The sequence below is a fragment of the Saimiri boliviensis genome, chromosome 2 (genome assembly GCF_048565385.1).
Source record: "Saimiri boliviensis isolate mSaiBol1 chromosome 2, mSaiBol1.pri, whole genome shotgun sequence".
In the NCBI taxonomy this organism is placed as follows: domain Eukaryota; kingdom Metazoa; phylum Chordata; class Mammalia; order Primates; family Cebidae; genus Saimiri; species Saimiri boliviensis.
In genome coordinates, this window is record NC_133450.1 from 67,408,421 (window position 1) to 67,426,638 (window position 18,218).

At 41.1% G+C, this 18,218-nt stretch overlaps 1 protein-coding gene across 1 annotated transcript in view; it reads right to left on the minus strand.

Moving 5' to 3' along the window:
- Positions 1-17,840, minus strand: part of APH1B (aph-1 homolog B, gamma-secretase subunit) — a 31,488-nt gene extending 13,648 nt beyond the window's left edge. The window contains exons 1-4 of the mRNA XM_003939878.4: positions 17,659-17,840; positions 16,039-16,209; positions 8,342-8,412; positions 7,439-7,561 (exon numbers count right to left, since the gene is read on the minus strand). Of these exons, the coding sequence (XP_003939927.1) occupies positions 7,439-7,561; positions 8,342-8,412; positions 16,039-16,209; positions 17,659-17,771 (478 nt within the window). The 5' untranslated portion in view covers positions 17,772-17,840. The remainder of the gene's footprint in view (positions 1-7,438; positions 7,562-8,341; positions 8,413-16,038; positions 16,210-17,658) is intronic.
- Positions 17,841-18,218: the final 378 nt, after the last annotated feature.

Consider the following 18,218-nt stretch of genomic DNA (forward strand, 5'->3'; position numbering starts at 1 on the left):
ATCCTATGGAAGGAAACCAGAACTCTTCTTCACTCTGTCTATAACTCTGGTTTTCTTTTTTACTTTTAAATAGATTATCCCTTTGTCTGAATACTCTGCCCCTCAGCACCACCCCTCCCCATTTCACCACATCCAAATCTTTTATTTATAATCCAATTCAAATGCCACCTCTCCTGGGTATTTGACTATATATTAAAAATGCATTCCTGGCCAGACATGGTAGCTTAAACCTGTAATTCCAGCACTTGGGAGGCTGAAGTGGGCAGACCACTTGAGCCCAGGAGTTCGAGACCAGCGTGGGCAACATAAGGAGACCCTGTCTCTACAACAAATACAAAAATTAGCGAGGCATGGTGGTGTGCACCTGTAGTCTCAGCTACTCAGGAGGCTGACATGGGAGGATTACCTGAGCCCATGGAGGTGGAGGCTACAGTGAGCCCTGATTGCACCACTGCACTCTGGCCTGGGTGACAGGGCTAGACCACGTCTCAAAAAAAAAAAAAATAAATAAAAACAAAAATGCATTCCTCTTCACTCTTGTAGATTATACCTTCCTCTGACTTTTTATTACTCTTACATTTATTTTCTTCCTCCCTTCTTTCATCAATGCACATTAACGGGTATGTACGCAGTGCCCAGTATGGACCAAGTACTTTCTAGCAACTGGGACTATTACAATGCAAGAAACACAGTTTCAAAGAACCTTTTCTCATCCTTTCAGTTTACAATTTTAGCAATATAATATCTAGAGGAGATCTCTTGGACATGTATTAAAATACTGTGCTATGTTCATATTTGACTCATGTATGTAGGCAGCACTCATTTCTGGATGTCTTTGATGGTGATCATCACAGCCTTCACTATCACAATGTGCTATGTTAGAATGCTGGGATTGGCCAGGCACCGTGGCTCACGCCTGTAATACCAGCACTTTGGGAGGCCAAGGTGGATCATGGGGTTGGAAGATTGACACCATCCTGGCCAACATGGTGAAACCCCGTCTCTACTAAAAATACAAAAATTAATTGGGCATGGTGGTGCGCACCTGTAGGTCCTAGCTATTTGGGAGGCTGAGGCAGGAGAATCACTTGAACCTGGGAAGCAGAGGTTGCAGTTAGCTGAGATCGCACCACTGCACTCCAGCCTGGCAACAGAGCAAGACTACATCTCGCTGGGCACGGTGGCTCAAGCCTGTAATCCCAGCACTTTGGGAGGCCGAGGCGGGTGGATCACGAGGTCGAGAGATCGAGACCATCCTGGTCAACATGGTGAAACCCTGTCTCTACTAAAAATACAAAAAATTAGCTGGGCATGGTGGTGCATGCCTGTAATCCCAGCTACTCAGGAGGCTGAGGCAGGAGAATTGCCTGAACCCAGGAGGCGGAGGTTGCGGTGAGCCGAGATCGTGCCATTGCACTCCAGCCTGGGTAACAAGAGCGAAACTCCGTCTCCAAAAAAAAAAAAAAAAAAAAAGACTACATCTCAAAAAAAAAGAATGCTGTGCTGAGATTTACTCTTTCTTTCCTTTGCAGTTGATAAGAGGTCCAACAGAAACAGACCTGGATATCTGTATTATTTTGCCACATACATGTGGCTACAGCTACATACATCCTATTTTAACCCTTCTCATTAGTAAATGGAACAAATTCCAGCTAGAAATGAAAATCTGCTAATAGTATCTCTAGAGTACCACCTTTTTTTAATTACTAAACCTTTCTCAGTTTATATTCCCAAATATAAAATTCTAAAAGTCCTTCAGTGAATCTAACCCCAAAATTTACTTTGTTCTAATATTCTTTTTTTTCTGAGACAGGGTCTCAACTCTTGTCACCCAGACTGGAGTGCAGTGGTGTGATCATGGCTCACTACAGCCTAGACCTCCCTGGGCTCAGGTAATCCTCCTACCTCAGCCTCCTGAGTAGCTGGGACTACAGATGTGCACCACGAGGCCTGACTAATTTTTTTCTACTTTTGGTAGAGGCAAGTTTTTGTCATGTTGCCCAGTCTGGTCTAGAACTCCTGGGTTCAAGCAATCTGCCCACCTCAGCTTCCCAAAGTGCTGGGATTACAGGTTTGAGCCATAATGCCCAGCCTGTTCTAATATTCTTTTTAAAAATTTCCCTAAGCATATCAACATTAGTTTATATTACTAAAGATTAATTAAAGGAACTTCCATAATTTTGAATGTTGTAATACATTAATCAGAAAGCTAAATAATTCTAACAAGTACGGTATATCAGTTTGTGACAACTGTAACTGTCTAGTCAATAATGGACTTCCTCTTCTAATAATCTTCTAAGTCAAAATATCTTGGAAGTGAATATTTCTAACCTATTTCTAAGCAAAACGTTTCAGTGTTATCTTCAAGAAACAATATTTACTATTTGGCTCCTTCACCCTTCCTGAATATACCCCAAATGCTCTAACACAGAGATTCCTAAGTACCCTAATTTTCACACGTGTTCCTTCCCCTCATTACTGGTATCTACTTTTCTCTCCTTGCAAAGCAATTGCCTAAGATAGCAATTGCCTCTAATACTGGCTTCCTGCCAGCACAGAAATTGCCATCACCTGGCTTACCCTAACACAGGCAGGGTATCTCTAACTAGGTCAAAGCAAGCTAAGGGCTGCTGCTGGGCAGTAGCAGCCACAGGCAAAGGACAACTTCCCACAGCCAAGGCTCAGTTGCAGCTGCCCAGAGGCAGCATGTGAAGATCAATGGGCTTTGGCTTCTTCTTAGGAGTAGAAAGTCAGGGGTTTCAGGGTTCCATGGAGCAGGTGACACTCTTCCTTCCACCCTGGCTGCAGAAACTCTCCAGACTCTTTGAGAGATCCCTCAATCAGCTGGTGCAAGTGGGAATCGGGCCTCAGAGCTGAATGAATGCTTTTGAAAATCACTTTCCCTAATGCGGATTTAACTTAACATTTTTGTTTTAAAGAATGTAAGAGAATTCTGTGGCCTGATTTACCGTAATACAGATATAAATCGCTAATCAAATAACCTTCTCTAAGATATTTTAATGTTTACAGTCCTCCTAGCCAATGCTGAGGAATGACTGAACACTCACCTCAAATTAGCTCATCAATGTAGAATTAGCACTGGGAGATTTGCTAGAAGTTGACCCTTTCTTTGCCTCCCTAGCTATTAATCACCCTTTAAGTAGATCTCTACTCATTATGGCAATTCCTCCCTAAGCTGTACCTGGCTTTAATTTTTCTTAGTATTTACTGAGTACCAACTAGAAACAAAGGACTCCACAAGATGCTGAGGATACAGCGGTGAGCAATACAGATGTCCTCACACTTGCATGGCTTAGCATCCAACTGGAGAGAAAAGATGTTACACAAATAACCTTTACTCAGTTCGTCACATCTGTGATAAATGCTGCAATGGCAAGGTACTGTGGCCTGAAAGTATGGGTTAGAGCCTGTCTTTTGTGTCCCATGGCTCACCCTCATTTTACTGTAGCACCCATCACGCTTTATAGTAATTAGCTGTTTGTCTTTATTCCCCACTATGAATTGAAATTAAGAATGGTAATTGGGCTCATAGCTTGGCATAAATTCTTTAGACTAAAACACTTCATATTTATTTATGCAATGAGTGATTCAATAATCAAATGGACTTGCCCAAAATACTAAATTAATGAGCCAGGATAAGACTTGAACCTAGGATTCCAATTCCCATACTTGTGTCTCTATACACCATTACCGAGAAACAGTAATGATTCTAGTAAAATGTAAGACTAGCCTACAATATAATGACAAATAAAAAAGAGGTAACCTATAAATAAACATTATTTATAAACTATGCCTGTTTGTAACATAAAAACCTATGTACATACAGGTATGATATAGTATGGATTTTATTAACATACACTAGTATAGACAGATATGTAACTACAGGCTGAATATCCCTTATCTAAAATGTCTGGGAACAGAAGTGTTTCAAATTTTAGATTTTTTTTGAATTTTGAAATATTTATGCATATTTATTTAATTTAATTTTATTTTATTTTATTTTATTTTTTTGAGACGGAGTTTGGCTCTTGTTGCCCAGGCTGGAGTGCAATGGCGCGATCTCGGCTCACCGCAACCTTCGCCTCCTGGGTTCAGGCAATTCTCCTGCCTCAGCCTCCTGAGTAGCTGGGATTACAGGCACGTACCACCATGCCCAGCTAATTTTTTGTATTTTTAGTAGAGATGGGGTTTCACCATGTTGACCAGGATGGTCTCGATCTCTCAACCTCGTGATCCACCCGCCTCGGCCTCCCAAAGTGCTGGGATTACAAGCTTGAGCCACTGCGCCCGGCCAACATATATATTTTTATATATACAATGTTAGGGGATAAGACTAAAGTTTAAACATGAAATTCTTTTCTTTTTCTTGAAACAGGGTATCCCTCTGTCACCTAGGCTGGATTGCAGTGGGACGATCACAGCTCACTGCAGTCTCAACCTCCTGGGCTCAAGTGATTCTCCCACTTCGGCCTCCTGAGTAGCTGGGACCATGGTGTGCACCATGATACCCAGCTAAGTTTTTAAATTTTTAGTAGAAACAAAGTTTCACTACATTGCCCAGGTTGGTCTCAACTCCTGAGCTCAAGTGATCCTCCTGCCCTGGCTTCCCAAAGTGTTGAGATTACAGGCATGAGCCACCACACCTGGCCGAAACATGAAATTCATTTATACTTCATATATATCTGATATGCATAGGCTGAAGGTAATTTTACACAATATTTTTAATAATTTTGTGCATGAAACAAAGTTTTCTCTTGTTCTGTGACCCATGACATAAGGTCAGGTGTGGAATTCCCTACTTGTGGTGTCGTGTTGGTGAAGGAAGTTTTGGATGTTAGAACATTTTGGATTTTGGATTTTTGGATTAAGGATGCTCAATCTGTAATTAGAGACCCTACATTCCTTATTTACTCTGATTATCATTTAGGCACTTGTAATGGAATATGCAAAACATATAAAGTTACAGACTTACCTGACAAAAATGAGTTGTGTCTAAATAATGGTAATTACAAATAGTTATAAATAACAAATACAATAAATATAAATTTGGGGGTCTTATTTTCAAATGTAATAAAAATTAATTTCTTGAATTTATAATTCAAAGTTTATGCTTCAAAGAATATTATAACAATAAGAAACTTGCACATGATAAAACAACACCATTCTTTCATTCTGTAGATACAAATTTATAACATGGCCAATCTGCCATCCTAACTTGGCAAAAGACATTAAGATATCTCATTGAATATTGAATTTTTCCTTTAATTCCTAGAAATTACAAATACAATGTCCAAACTGGTATCAAATCGTTGTTTTACTTTCTACCAAAAGAATCATTTTAAATGTTTTATGAAAACAGCCTAGGTCACTAAAGGGAATTAGCACCATCTAGTGAAAGAAGCTGGTAAAACTTGTATATCAAAAGAGAACTGTAGCAGGGAGACAGAACCGTGTTAGCAGCATGAACTGTAGCACTAACACCCCTTGCAATTATGTTTTATTAACTTATATTGGGCTCTAACAGACTTCACTAATATCACACTTGTTTTAAAGACCTAACACTCAATATAATTAATCATTAACATATTTTCCAGAAATATTCCAATGATGAAATATTCAAAAGAAAGATAATTTGCTATGTTGGAAGCATTAAAGTAAGTATGACCCATGAACACACTTTCTTGTCCTCTAACTTACAGCCAGATTTAAAGGGCCTCAACTTTATCCTGTAGGCCCTGAAAAACCAAACCATTTTTGCAACAGGGAAGATTAGTTTAGTAGTTGCATACAGGATTCACATGGAAAGTGTATCAAGGAAAGACTAACCTACTGGGGACAGATGGTGGTAATCTAGAGAGGAGATGTGAAGGCCTGAACTGAAATGGAAACAAAGGGTCTACTGAGAATGCCAAGTCCACTGGGCTTAGGATAACTATGACATTGAGCATGCCTCTAAATTATTGCAGAAAATTTTTTTAATTGGTCATACCTGGCTGGGTGCGGTGGCTCACGCCTATAATCCCAGCACTTTGGGAGGCTGAGGTGGGTGGATAACCTGAGGTCAGGAGATCGAGACCGGTCTGACCAACATGGTGAAACCCCGTCTCTACTAAAAGTACAAAATTTAGCCAGGCATGGTGGTAAGCACCTGTAATCCTAACTACTCGGAAGACTGAGGCAGAAGAATCCCTTGAGCCTGGGAGGGGGAGGTTACAGTGAGCCGAGATCGGGCCATTGCACTCCAGCCTGGGTGACAGAGCAAGACTCCGTCTCAAAAAAAAAAAAAAAAAAAAAGGTCATACCTCTTTATTTCTTTTCTATTATTACCTTAAACTATTACTGGAATGCTTATTCACTTTTTTTCATCTTATTCCCCTATTAGAGGGTAAGCTCCCTGAGGAGCTCTAGCATAGATGTTATTAAAATAACATGCATGTGAACTCAGTTATTTTAATGGCATAACTGTTATGGAAATAACTAAAAATACAGTGGGTGTTTTCCCCTATTTTCATGAGCCTTCTTGTGGAGTGTGGAGGAAATCTATGTTAATTATGCACTCTACCAAAACTCTCAGATTTACGTTCGCTGAATCATCATGACAGTTTTTAGCTCATGGATGAAAAAGTAATTTGAAATAAGTTGGTCCTTTTAGTAGCATCGTTTGGATGAAATGATCAACTCATCTATTATGCCATTTTTTCCTCTCAATTTCAAGATTAAACTATATTGCCTATTCCCACAAAAAGCACCACAAAGACAATTATAAATTAGGGCTTCTACTGAAGATAACATAAAATCATGAGAACCAAAAAGAGCAACATGGCCTTAAAAAATCACTTCTATCACTTCAACTATACAGCAACATTGTTAATACAACAAAATAAAAATAAATTTTATGCAAGCTAAATTCCACTCTAAAATTCTAAAACACTCTAACCAAAATTTTTATTTTCCTAAGTCTTTTACTTCAGAGTATTTTGCCTTTAAGAGAAATAACATAAAATTCCTATTCACTGGAATTTCTAAGGTGGTGAACTCCAGTAAGAATCATCATTTAGACGGCCTGGCGCGGTGGCTCATGCCTGTAATCCCAGCACTTTGGGAGGCTGAGGCGGGTGGATCACAAGGTCAAGAGATCAAGACCATCCTGGCCAACATGGTGAAACACCACCTCTACTAAAAAATACAAAAATTAGCTGGGTGTGGTGGCATGTGCCTGTAGTCTCAGTTACTCGGGACGCTGAGGCAGGAGAATTGCTTGAACCCAGGTGGCAGAGGTTGCAGTGAGCCAAGATCACACCACTGCATTATAGCCTGGGCGACAATGAGAGATTCTGTCTCAAAAAAAAAAAAAAAAAAAAAAAAGAACGATCATTTACACTAGAAGGCTGAATATTGACAGCTATAAGACACATACCTGAATTAAGGAAGAACTGAGGAGAATCTCCATGAATGCCCACTGTGCCTGGCCCCAGTGAGTCAGATAGGGTATTCACAAAGGAAAATACTCCACTCATGATTCCAAAGCCCAAGCCAGAAACTAAAGAGGAAGAAAAACATCGTTAACTCTTTTCCTGCTAAGATTTATTTTCAAGTCAAATTTCCAAGGACTAGTTAATACAAGTGTGTTGGAGGGAAAAGGATGCTTATGTTCTCCTGAAGCAGCAGACAGCTGGCTGGAGAGTCATGTGCTTGGCTAAATGAGGAATGGAGAGAGAAGGGGGAAGAGCAAAGGAAATGAATGGTAGAATGCAACAGAAAAAGGTCTAGAAAGGCACACAATAGGTGAGACAGAGGATACAATGCCAAAGCTCTGGCTTTACTTTATGATAACAGAGTCCACAGAGTTCAATTTGACAGCTTAGAACTAAAATTGAGTGTAAAGGGGAACTATGTGTTCCTGAGCCAAACTCGGGAACCTAGATGCAATCTTAAACATAATTCTCAAAGTATAATATGCAGAGATATTAACCGCTTTAATACCAAGAGTCCTCCTAGAACAGCCAAAGTTATGGCAAGATTCAGAGAAAGTAACAGTTTCATCACTCAGAAAATCTTAGTTAACTAGGGTATATACACATTAAAAACCTAACTTTCAAACCTGATTAATATATAATGAACATACTGGTAAGGGTCACTTTCAATCACTTTTCCTTCACAAAAGGAACCTGGAAAGCTGGGATAATAAGCAAATATGTACACTAACAGGCCAAGGCAGCAATAAAAATTACTTGAAATCTACAAAGATACAAAAGATACAAATGACTTTTATGCCAAGTCTGATTTTTTTTCTTAATGAAACCACGTGGTTCTAACTTACCATAGGCCAGCAGTCGCATGGAGGGTGCTGTCTCACCTGGGTTTATACTCTTCAAACCCTCACTGGCTTTTCTAAAATAAAACCACACATGAATTAAGAAAAAAGGAAAGAGCATTGTAGAAAGTCCAACAAGACACTTCAAACGCAGATACTCAATGAGGCTTTGCATCAGGTTATACTCTAAATCTATAATTCAGTTAAACAAAACCCAGGAAATTTTCAAAGAACTAAAATCAACCAAAATTTCCAACTACTTTTTACCTTTTTTTTGACATTCACATAAAACAATAAGAAAAATATAAGCAAACAAGCCATCAGGAATTGAATATTGAAAGATAAAAACCACAATTCTTCCAATTGCTTTCTGAACTTGGCAAATATTTAATTCAATATGGGATCTACCACTCTGGGTTTTTTCTCCCTTCCCAAAGTACTGTATCGTTATTCCTGCTTTGTTGGCACTTTGTTGTATCTTCTACCAGGACTATACTTATTCTGCCACCCTCCCTCGTATCTTCCATTCTGTAGAACCTAAACTGCACGAATCCTTCAAAGTCCATTTCAGGCAGCAATTTGCTAAAGCAGCTGTCTCTACCAATGGCTGGTAATCACTAATCTCTCCTTATTCTTAAATATATAATACATACATATTTAATTTATATATAGCTTATAGATTATTAGCCTGAGCATGGTGGCTCATGCCTGTAATCTCAGCACTTTGAGAGGCCAAGGCAGGAAGATCACTTGCATCCAAGAGTTTGAAATCAGCCTGGGCAACACAGCAAGACCCTGTCTCTACAAAAAATAAAATAAAGAAATGATCTTCAGAGTGATCTTAGGCATGCTTTTGCTGTGGCCAATTCATAAGCTTACCATGAGTCCCATGCAGATGTGTTAGGAATGCTAAATGTGGCTGGTCAATTCTACTAGCATCACTGTTACCAATCCTTGGTGAGAAAATGCTGCAATAATGTAAAATCCTGACTCAAAGAACATTTAAATTATATTTACTATCAAGTATATTTATTAAGACAACAAAAGAACTAAATCATTTTAAAAATAATTTTTTAGCAAATGTTGGAAAAAGACAGGTTAACTCTAGCAATAGACAACTAAATTAACCAGAAGATACTTATTTTCTGGGCATTGTGTTATTTTAAATTTCAGGGTATGCATATTCATTATAATCAGCTTATTCATTACATAAATATAAATAGCATTGATTACATTAAATTAAGGCAATGTAGAATGCAACCAAAACAGGAATAAGCCTAGCGAAGCGGGTCCTTTGCTTTTCTAGACTCAAAAGAAACAAAAAACCTGCCATTTTGGTGCTGTCCATCTGGAAGTGTTGTTTGGTAGCGAGGACATGAACGAAAAATTTAAGTTACCATCTTCTTTCTCTGTAGCAGTAAACAACTAAAATGCCCAATTTTCCTAAATAAACTTACCCCTCATAGTGATAATGTTAAAAGCTAATTAAAGCTTATGGGACATAAAATATAGTAATAATTTCTGTCAACAAATGTATCATTATAGTAGAATCAATAAATTTTGAAAGATTTCTTTCTTATATAAATTGCTCAATAATAAATAAAAGACTTGTGTCCATGTGGACACAAAGAAGGGAACAACAGATACTGAGGCCTAGCTGAGACTGGAGTGGGAGGCGGGGAAGGATTGCAATTTACCCACATAACAAACTTGCACATGTACCCTTGAACCTAAAAGTAAATACAATGAAATACAGTTATGTGCTGCATAGCAACATTTCAGTCAACAATGGATTACGATGGTTGTCCTTATTATAATGGAGCTAAAAATCCCTATTGCCTAGTGACATCATGATGTTGTAGCAAAATGCATCACTCCTGTGTTTGTGGTGATGTTGGTGTAAGCAAACCTACCGCACTGCCAGTCATATAAAAGCACGGCACATATTTGCGAGGTGCGGTGGCCCACACCTACAATCCCAGCATTTTAGGAGGTCAAGGCAAGTCACTTGAGCCCAGAAGTTTGTGATCAGCTTGGGCAACATGGTGAATCCCTGTCTCTACAAAAAATACAAAAATGAGCCAGGTGTGGTGGCGTGCACCTGTAGTCCCAGCTACCTGGGAAGCTGAGGTGGGAGGATGGCTTGAGGCAAGGAGGTGGAGGCTGCAGTGAGCTGAGTGCACTACTCTACTCCAGCCTGGACAACAGAGAGAGAGAGACCCTGCCATAACACATACAACTATGTACAGTATATAATACTTCATAGTGATAATAAACAACTGTTTACTGGTTTTTGTAAAAAAACAACAAAGTTAAAAGACTTATACTTCTCCATCTGAAACCTTACTACAGGCTGGGCACAGTGGCTCATGCCTATAATCCCAGCACTTTGGGAGGCCAAGGTGGGCGGATCACCCGAGATCAGGATTTCAAGACTAGCCTGGTCAATGTGGTGAAACTCTGTCTCCGCTAAAAATATAAAAAATTAGCTGAGTGTGGTGGCACATGCCTGTAAGCCCAGCTACTTGGGAGGCTGAGGCTGGAGTATTGCTTGAACCCAGGAGGCGGAGGTTGCAGTGAGCCAAGATCTTGCCAGTGAATCCCAGCCTAGGCAACAAGAGTGAAACTTTGTCTCTCACAAAAAAAAAAAAACTTACTACAGAAGTAAAGTATTCAAAGTCATCTGATACTGGTGTAAGGGTGATACATAGATTAACAGAAAAAATTGAGAGTCCAGAAATAAACCTTCATATTTACAGTCACTTGATTTTCAACAAGAGTGCACGATGACTCAACGAGGAAAGAAAGATGGTCTTTTTAATACATGGTGGCGGAATACTAAATAATCACACACAAAAGAATGAAGGTGGACCCTTACCTTACACCATATATAAAAACTAAAATGAGTGAAAAGTCCAGCCATAAAAGCTAAAACTATAAAACTATTAGAAGAATACCTAGGTGTTAGTCTTTATGACCTTGGATTGAGTACTAATTTCTCAAATACGAACACCTAAACCACGACCAACAAAAGAAGTAAACAGATGAACCTCGTCAAAATTAAAAACTCTGATGCTGCAAAGGACACGATCAAGAAAGTGAAAACACAACAAAGACGGCAGAAAATATTTGCAAATCGTATTTGAAAAAGGACTTATATCTACAAAACTCTTACAACTCAATAATAAAAAGACAAAATCATCCAATTTAAGAGAGAAATAGGCGGGGCATGTGGGCTCACATCTGTAATACCAGCATTTTGGGAGGCCGATGCAGACAGATTGCTTGAGCTCAGGAATTCAAGATCAGCCTGGGCTACATAGGGAGACTATTTCTCTACCAAAAAAATACAAAAATGAGCCGGGTGTGGTGGCAGGCACCTATCGTCCTAGCTACTCAGGAGGCTGAGGGTGGGAGGATTGCTTGAGCCTCGGAGGCGGAAGTTGCAGTGAGCCATGATTGCGCCACTGCACTCGAGCCTGGGTGACAGAGAGAGACTGCAAATCAGTGAATCAATCAAAGATTTTAGCTATTTGATATAGCAAAGTACTACTATCACAAATATAGTAGTACTTTAAATAAACCAATTCAAAAGATGAATAAACTTCCTAATTCTATATTATGGAGGTACACGGGAGGAAAAGTAACAGCTAAGAGTTCTCGATGTTAACATCAGGAAGTGAGAAAGTACAAGACATAATCAGTTTCTGTGTTCACTTCCACTTTACTCAAATGGAAAATTCTTTGTTTGCATTTATTATTGTGTTTCCAAAAACAAAAAGAGAAACGATTCAAGTTTTAAAAATATAAACTTTGAAAAACTACTGATAAATCATACCATCTTTCTCATTTGTTCTATTTTTGAACGTGTGTATGAGGGAGAGAAAGGAATACGAATACAAGTTAAATACACCATTTTAGGAATTTTTTAAAAATCGACATGTTGCTTAAAAGTTGTAGCAATGGTTATCTTAATATTTTTTCAATAAATGGAAGGTTTTCTAAAATTATAACATATTTATGGTATCAACATTGTAAGACAAAATTGAATTAAATTACAAAAATTTCCATCCAAACAGAAAAAATCCTGATGTCTGTTTTAGGCAACATAGAGGAGTTTCAAGCAACATAGAGTTGCCTAACTGTATGTTCTTGGCAAAATGCCACTATGTTTTAAGCAACATAATTTGGATTTTTAAAAAAAATGACTGTAGAAAGGGCTACCCCTTGTTGTCACATGCCAATTTCTCATTATGCAAGACTCTGCCAGGCTGAAAGTTACTATTCATTCATGAAGAATAAGATTATTAAGTGACTACAGCCTAACCCACGAAATAAAATTAGTATTTATTAGATTGTAATGAATATTTTGATCCAATTCCACATATTTATAAAAACTGGTATAAACTCTCCACGTTTTAATCTTGGCACCAAATTCTGACAGCAAAAGTTTGAGGTAGCACTTTAAATTTAAAAGTTCAAGACCTACTTTGTCAGTGGAGATAAAATATTGATTAAAATAAAGCCCCTATATTTGAACATAGTATAGCATAAGAGAGCAATGTAAATGTATTCATATCAATGTTAGTCATAAATAAAGCATTTATTTATGTTTATTAAACATTGTAATGTTTAAACTTGTTTTCATACAACTACATAACATCCATTTCTCAAATTTGCTGGGAACGTTCTGAATATTCTAAAGGCTTGTAAAAGATTCATTTTGCAAATGCAAACAAAGGTACCTGTTAATACAAGTCTGCCCTACCAATTGTTTAAAATTTCCAAAGGTTCTTTCAGAAAAGCAAATATGGTTTCCCTAGGAGGCTAGAGAGGCTTCTCTGAACATCCTGGCATTTAAGCCTACAGACTGACAACTGAACTGTAATTTCTTCCTCATGTGGCCCTACTCCTTTCCTGCCCTCATCAAAAAAGTAGGCCCTTGCTCCTCATTGTAAAAAGAAAATTTAAAACATTAAAATTAAAAAAAAAAAAGAGGAACAAAAAAATGGGGATCTATGTTCAGCTACAGACATTTGGGTCTCTAAGTTAGTGCCAGGAAAATGTTGGCATTTCACGTGGAAACCATGAAGATGCAAACGAGTGAAGAACAGCCCATACTCATTTGGGCACTCTGGGAATTCAGGTTTTAGAACATACAAGTCCTAAACTTTAAATTCTGAATTAGAAATTAAGGTTTTTGTTTGGTTTTTGTTTTTTTTTTCAAAATTAGACCCACTGTATGAAAATGCACATGAACCAATGACGTCACTGACAGGAAAACCCAGTGCAACCTGAGGCTGAGCTGTGAAGGGTACAGTGCCCAGTCGGGGGCACTACTTAGACCTCACTGCACAATACTGTGCCAGATCCTGAGCACAGGCAAAAACCAGGCGCTAACAAAAAGGGTCATGTCCACTGACCAAAAGGAAAAAACAGCCTTTCTTTTGGAAAGGTTTGGAAGCCACAACCATTCCTGCTAAGGTCCAGGTGAAGAAAGGAGGACTGTTCAAGAAAGGGACATGATGATAACCATGTAGCAGAGACTTCATTTACCTGGTGAGCAGGGTCAAGGTCAGAAGGGTGTGTGCGTGTGTGTGTGTGTGTGTGTGTGTGTGTGTGTGTCTGTCTGTCTGTTCCAGGTCAGAAGGGTGTGTGCATGTGTGTGTGTGTGTGTGTGTGTGTGTGTGTGTGTGTGTATGTTTGAGACAGGGTCTGGCTCTGCTGCCCAGGCTGGAGCACAGTGGTGCAATCACAGCTCACTGCATCTTCTGCCTACTAGGTTCAAGTGATCCTCCCACCTCAGCCACCTGAAGGGATAGGAGCACTGTGCCTGGTTAATTTTTGTGTTTTTTGTAGACAGGGTTTTGCCATGTTGCCCAGGCTGGTCTCGAACTCCTCAGCTCAAGCAGTCAGCCCACTTCCCAGTGTTAGGGTTATAGGCGTAGCCACCTAGCCCAGTGGAGATAGATCTGGTTACATTAATCATATTCTACAGTTAAGCTTAAAACTGTAGAATGGTGTAACTGCAACATACCAGAAACATTCAAACACAACTAGATGTCCACTGTTAGGGATGTTGTATTACCATGGAAATTTCAATGTTACCTTTCATATTTATTTGTTCCCATGTAATATTTCCAGGGACTAATGGGAATTTCATTTTTGAAACTTTTCTAAGATATGATTTCTGCTTCTAAGCAATGGCTTCCTGGTTTTCCATTTCTAATTTAAATTCCTTCATTATGAAAAGGAAATTCAGTATCTGCTATTAAAAGCAGAGTAAAAAATACAGAAAACGTAGCATATTGGTAAGAACAAGTCATCAGAAGCCTGATGAAAAGAGTTGTTGTTGAGGTTCCCCTTGGTTATATCCATGAAATTCATGGAGAGCCTTAATTACTTCATTTGTAGAAATGAAAAAAGACAGCACATTTATCATCCTACTAAGTCTTACTACCTAATCAAAGCTAGTCTCATGACTGCCTGAAAGGAAATATAATTCCAAGTTCCAGCTGTGTTTCAAATCAGCAGTTTCATAGCGAGGTCTTCCTGAGTACCTAGAGAAGACCTACTTTCCGGCCTAACAGGGGAACCCAAGGCTTTTTTGAAAATGTATTTTCCTATTATAGATTTTAAACTACAGGATGTATCACAAAATGAACTCTCATTTTTCCCTACTACAATCAAAATAATAAAAGGCATGGTCTCCACAAGAATTCTTTATCTTGACTGGGCTTGGTGGCTCATGCCTGTAGTCCCAGCACTTTGGAAGCCCAGGTGGGTGGATCACCTGAGGTCCGGAGTTTGAAACCAGCCTGGCCAACATGGTGAAACTCTGTCTTTACTAAACTTCTAAAAATCAGTGCGGCGTGGTGATGCACGCCTGTAATCCCAGCTACTAGGGAGGCCGAGGCAGGAGAATGGCTTGAACCTGGGAGGCGGAGGTTGCTGTGAGCCGAGATCTCACCATTGCACTTCAGCCTAGCAACAACAGCAAAAACTGCATCTCAAAAAAAAAAAAGAAAGAAAGAAACGAAAAAAAAAATCATTTATCTTAGGTCAGGCGTCCCCAAACTTTTTACACAGGGGGCCAGTTCACTGTCCCTCAGACCGTTGGAGGGCCGCCACATACTGTGCTCCTCTCACTGACCACCAATGAAAGAGGTGCCCCTTCCTGAAGTGCGGCGGGGGGCCGGATAAATGGCCTCAGGGGGCCACATGTGGCCCGCGGGGCCGTAGTTTGGGGACGCCTGTTTAGGTGGTGGCAAAGAGAAGAACATATACATTCTAAGCGGGAATGATTTCTGTAGTTGTTTTAATGCTTCCCTAGCTTATTTGTCTCCATGACACTCATCTACTGTAACGGTGTATTTCCTGTTCACTCATTTGTTGTCTGTCTCCTCCTACTATAAGCTCCATGAAGCCAGAGACTCTGTCTTTTAATCGCTGGCACAACCCCAGTACTTAGGATAGTGTCTGGCATTGATTCTCAAGAAATATTTTTTGAATGAAGGAAGAAAGGAAAGAAGAAATGTGCACAAGATAAAAGAACAATGAACATTTTCAGGCTGGAAATGGACCGATCTCTTGGCTTAGAATTATGTAGGAGGGTACACATACAAAACTATATTCATGTTTCAAATGACCAAATCATAACTAAAATCCAACTGGGGGGGAGGGAAGGCAGATATTTAACTTACTTTAGGAGTCTATAATATGCAAATCGGAACATTTCTTGGATAAAGACTGAGACCAATGCGCCAAAGATCAACAGATATTTCTGTATTGGTCCATCTTTGTTGTCAGTAATGACTCTTGCCATGAACCAAACAAGCGACGAAATCAGCAGAGACACCAACCAGAAGAAAGCTCTGAAAAACAGGGGGGGAAAAAGGTTACAAGTGAACATCAGTACAGGAGTAATAATGATCTAAAGGTGGGGGGAAAAAACCCTGCTTGAGAATGAAGAGATTTCTTGACTTTTTAATAAGGGGTGGAAAAAAAGTCCTCATAAAGTGATGCTTTTCATCAGTTGTTCTTAAAGGTGCCTTTTCCGTAGTGAGACAAACATGTCCCAGAGGAATGGTGAGGTTTCCCAATGGTTACTCTTTTTTCAGTGACCCTGGTATTTGCTGGTAAGTCTGCACTCTATCTGCCAAGGACTGCCTAGCTGGAAACTTGGTTATTTGGTACTCTTTCTAATCAATACTCTGTCCATTGATGAGCCAAAACAAGAAAATATACAATCTTGATTACTGCAATTTTCATATCCTTAAAACCTACAAGAAATTACAGATTACTGGTCAGATGCAAAGGTGAGCATCTTTTCCAGAAAAATATCTACATCTCTATTAATAAAGTGATTGGTATAAAATTCAACTTGAAAACCTGTGTTCTGATCTGGATCAGTACCCACGCCCTCCAGGTCTTGCAGCACCCCTGTGGATTCTAAGGATTGTAGCAAGCTTTACAAACCTTTTCCCAAATCTCTATTATTTTTTAAATGAAATGTAATGAAGCACTTTGAAAACGTTTGTGGGAGGTGAAGAAACGCAGAAAAGTGGGAATCACTGGCCTAGTCTGGTGCCAAGAGAGACTCACGGCGGGGGCGGGGGGGGGGGCGGGGACGACGTAGTGTGTGCAAGTAAGAACCAGGTGACGACTGGGATGGGACACCAGAGTTCTGTATTTATCAAGCTCCCAGAAGGAGATGCATAGTCAGGTGCTTCGGTGTTTTTACAGGTTTCCACTCACTCTTTGGCTGCACTCCGGAATCATCCAAAAAGAGCTTAAAAAAAAAAAAAAAAATCTGAAGCCCGATTCCCACCTCCTAGACATTGTGACTCAATGGATCGGGGTGGGGGTGGGCATCGGTGTGTGTTAAAGCACCTGGCCCCAGGTGATTCTAATTGGCAGAGATCGCGCACTGCCATCCTAGTCGCCAACGGTTCTTAACCCTTTGGGGATTACAGATGCCTTTGAGAATGTGAGGGAAATTAGGGACTCTCCCTCCAGAAAATGAAGGACGCAAAGAATGCATATATGAACTTATCCATAATTTTTTTATACTTTAGCGGCTTCGCGGCTCACTAAACCCACCCATGGGCCCCAGGCAAAAGGCCCTGAACCCCCGTGTGCGCTTTTCCCTAGGAGGGCGAGGCGCCTCGGGGAAGCCGGATCTTCGCTCTCCCCCTGCCAACCCTCCTCCCGTCAGAAATGTAACAAGGTCGGGCCGCGCGGTGGGGGCGCCGAGGGTCGCGGGTAACCCCAGCGGGGGAGGGGAGCCCCGGCGTCCGCGTTTCCCGGCGCAGTCGCCTCACCCAGCGATGAGGAAGATGATACGCAGCGGCTCGGTGGCGATGGTGAAGACATAGAGGGCGAGCGCAGGCCCGAAGGCAATGAAGGCGCAGCCGAAGAACACGGCCGCCGTCATGGCGACCGCGGAAGCCGACCCGGGGCCCCGTACGGGACGCTAGATGCTCCCGGCGTTGGTGGGGTTCAGTAGGTGGGGCTCGGGGGCGGGGCCGAGCGGGACGCTGGGTGAGGGGCGGGCACGGGGGCGGGGCTAAGCGGGGCTCGTGGGTGGGGGCGGGGCTCGTGGGCGGGGGAGGGGGGCGGGGCTCGTGGGCGGGGGCGGGGCTCGTGGGGCGCGGAGCTGGGGCGGGGCTCTTGGAACGCGGGGCGGGGCGGGGCGGGGCGGGGCGGGGCGGGGCTCGTGGGGCGCGGGGCGAGGCGGGGTGTGGCGGCAAAGCACCAGGCCCGGGGGGACGGGGCGGGGCGTGGGCTGAGGGCGCCCTTACGGGCTGAAGGCGGGGAGCGCTGACCCCACCGCTGGGCCTTCCGCCCTAGCGGGTGTCCGAAGTGCCCGGGCCACGCCGCA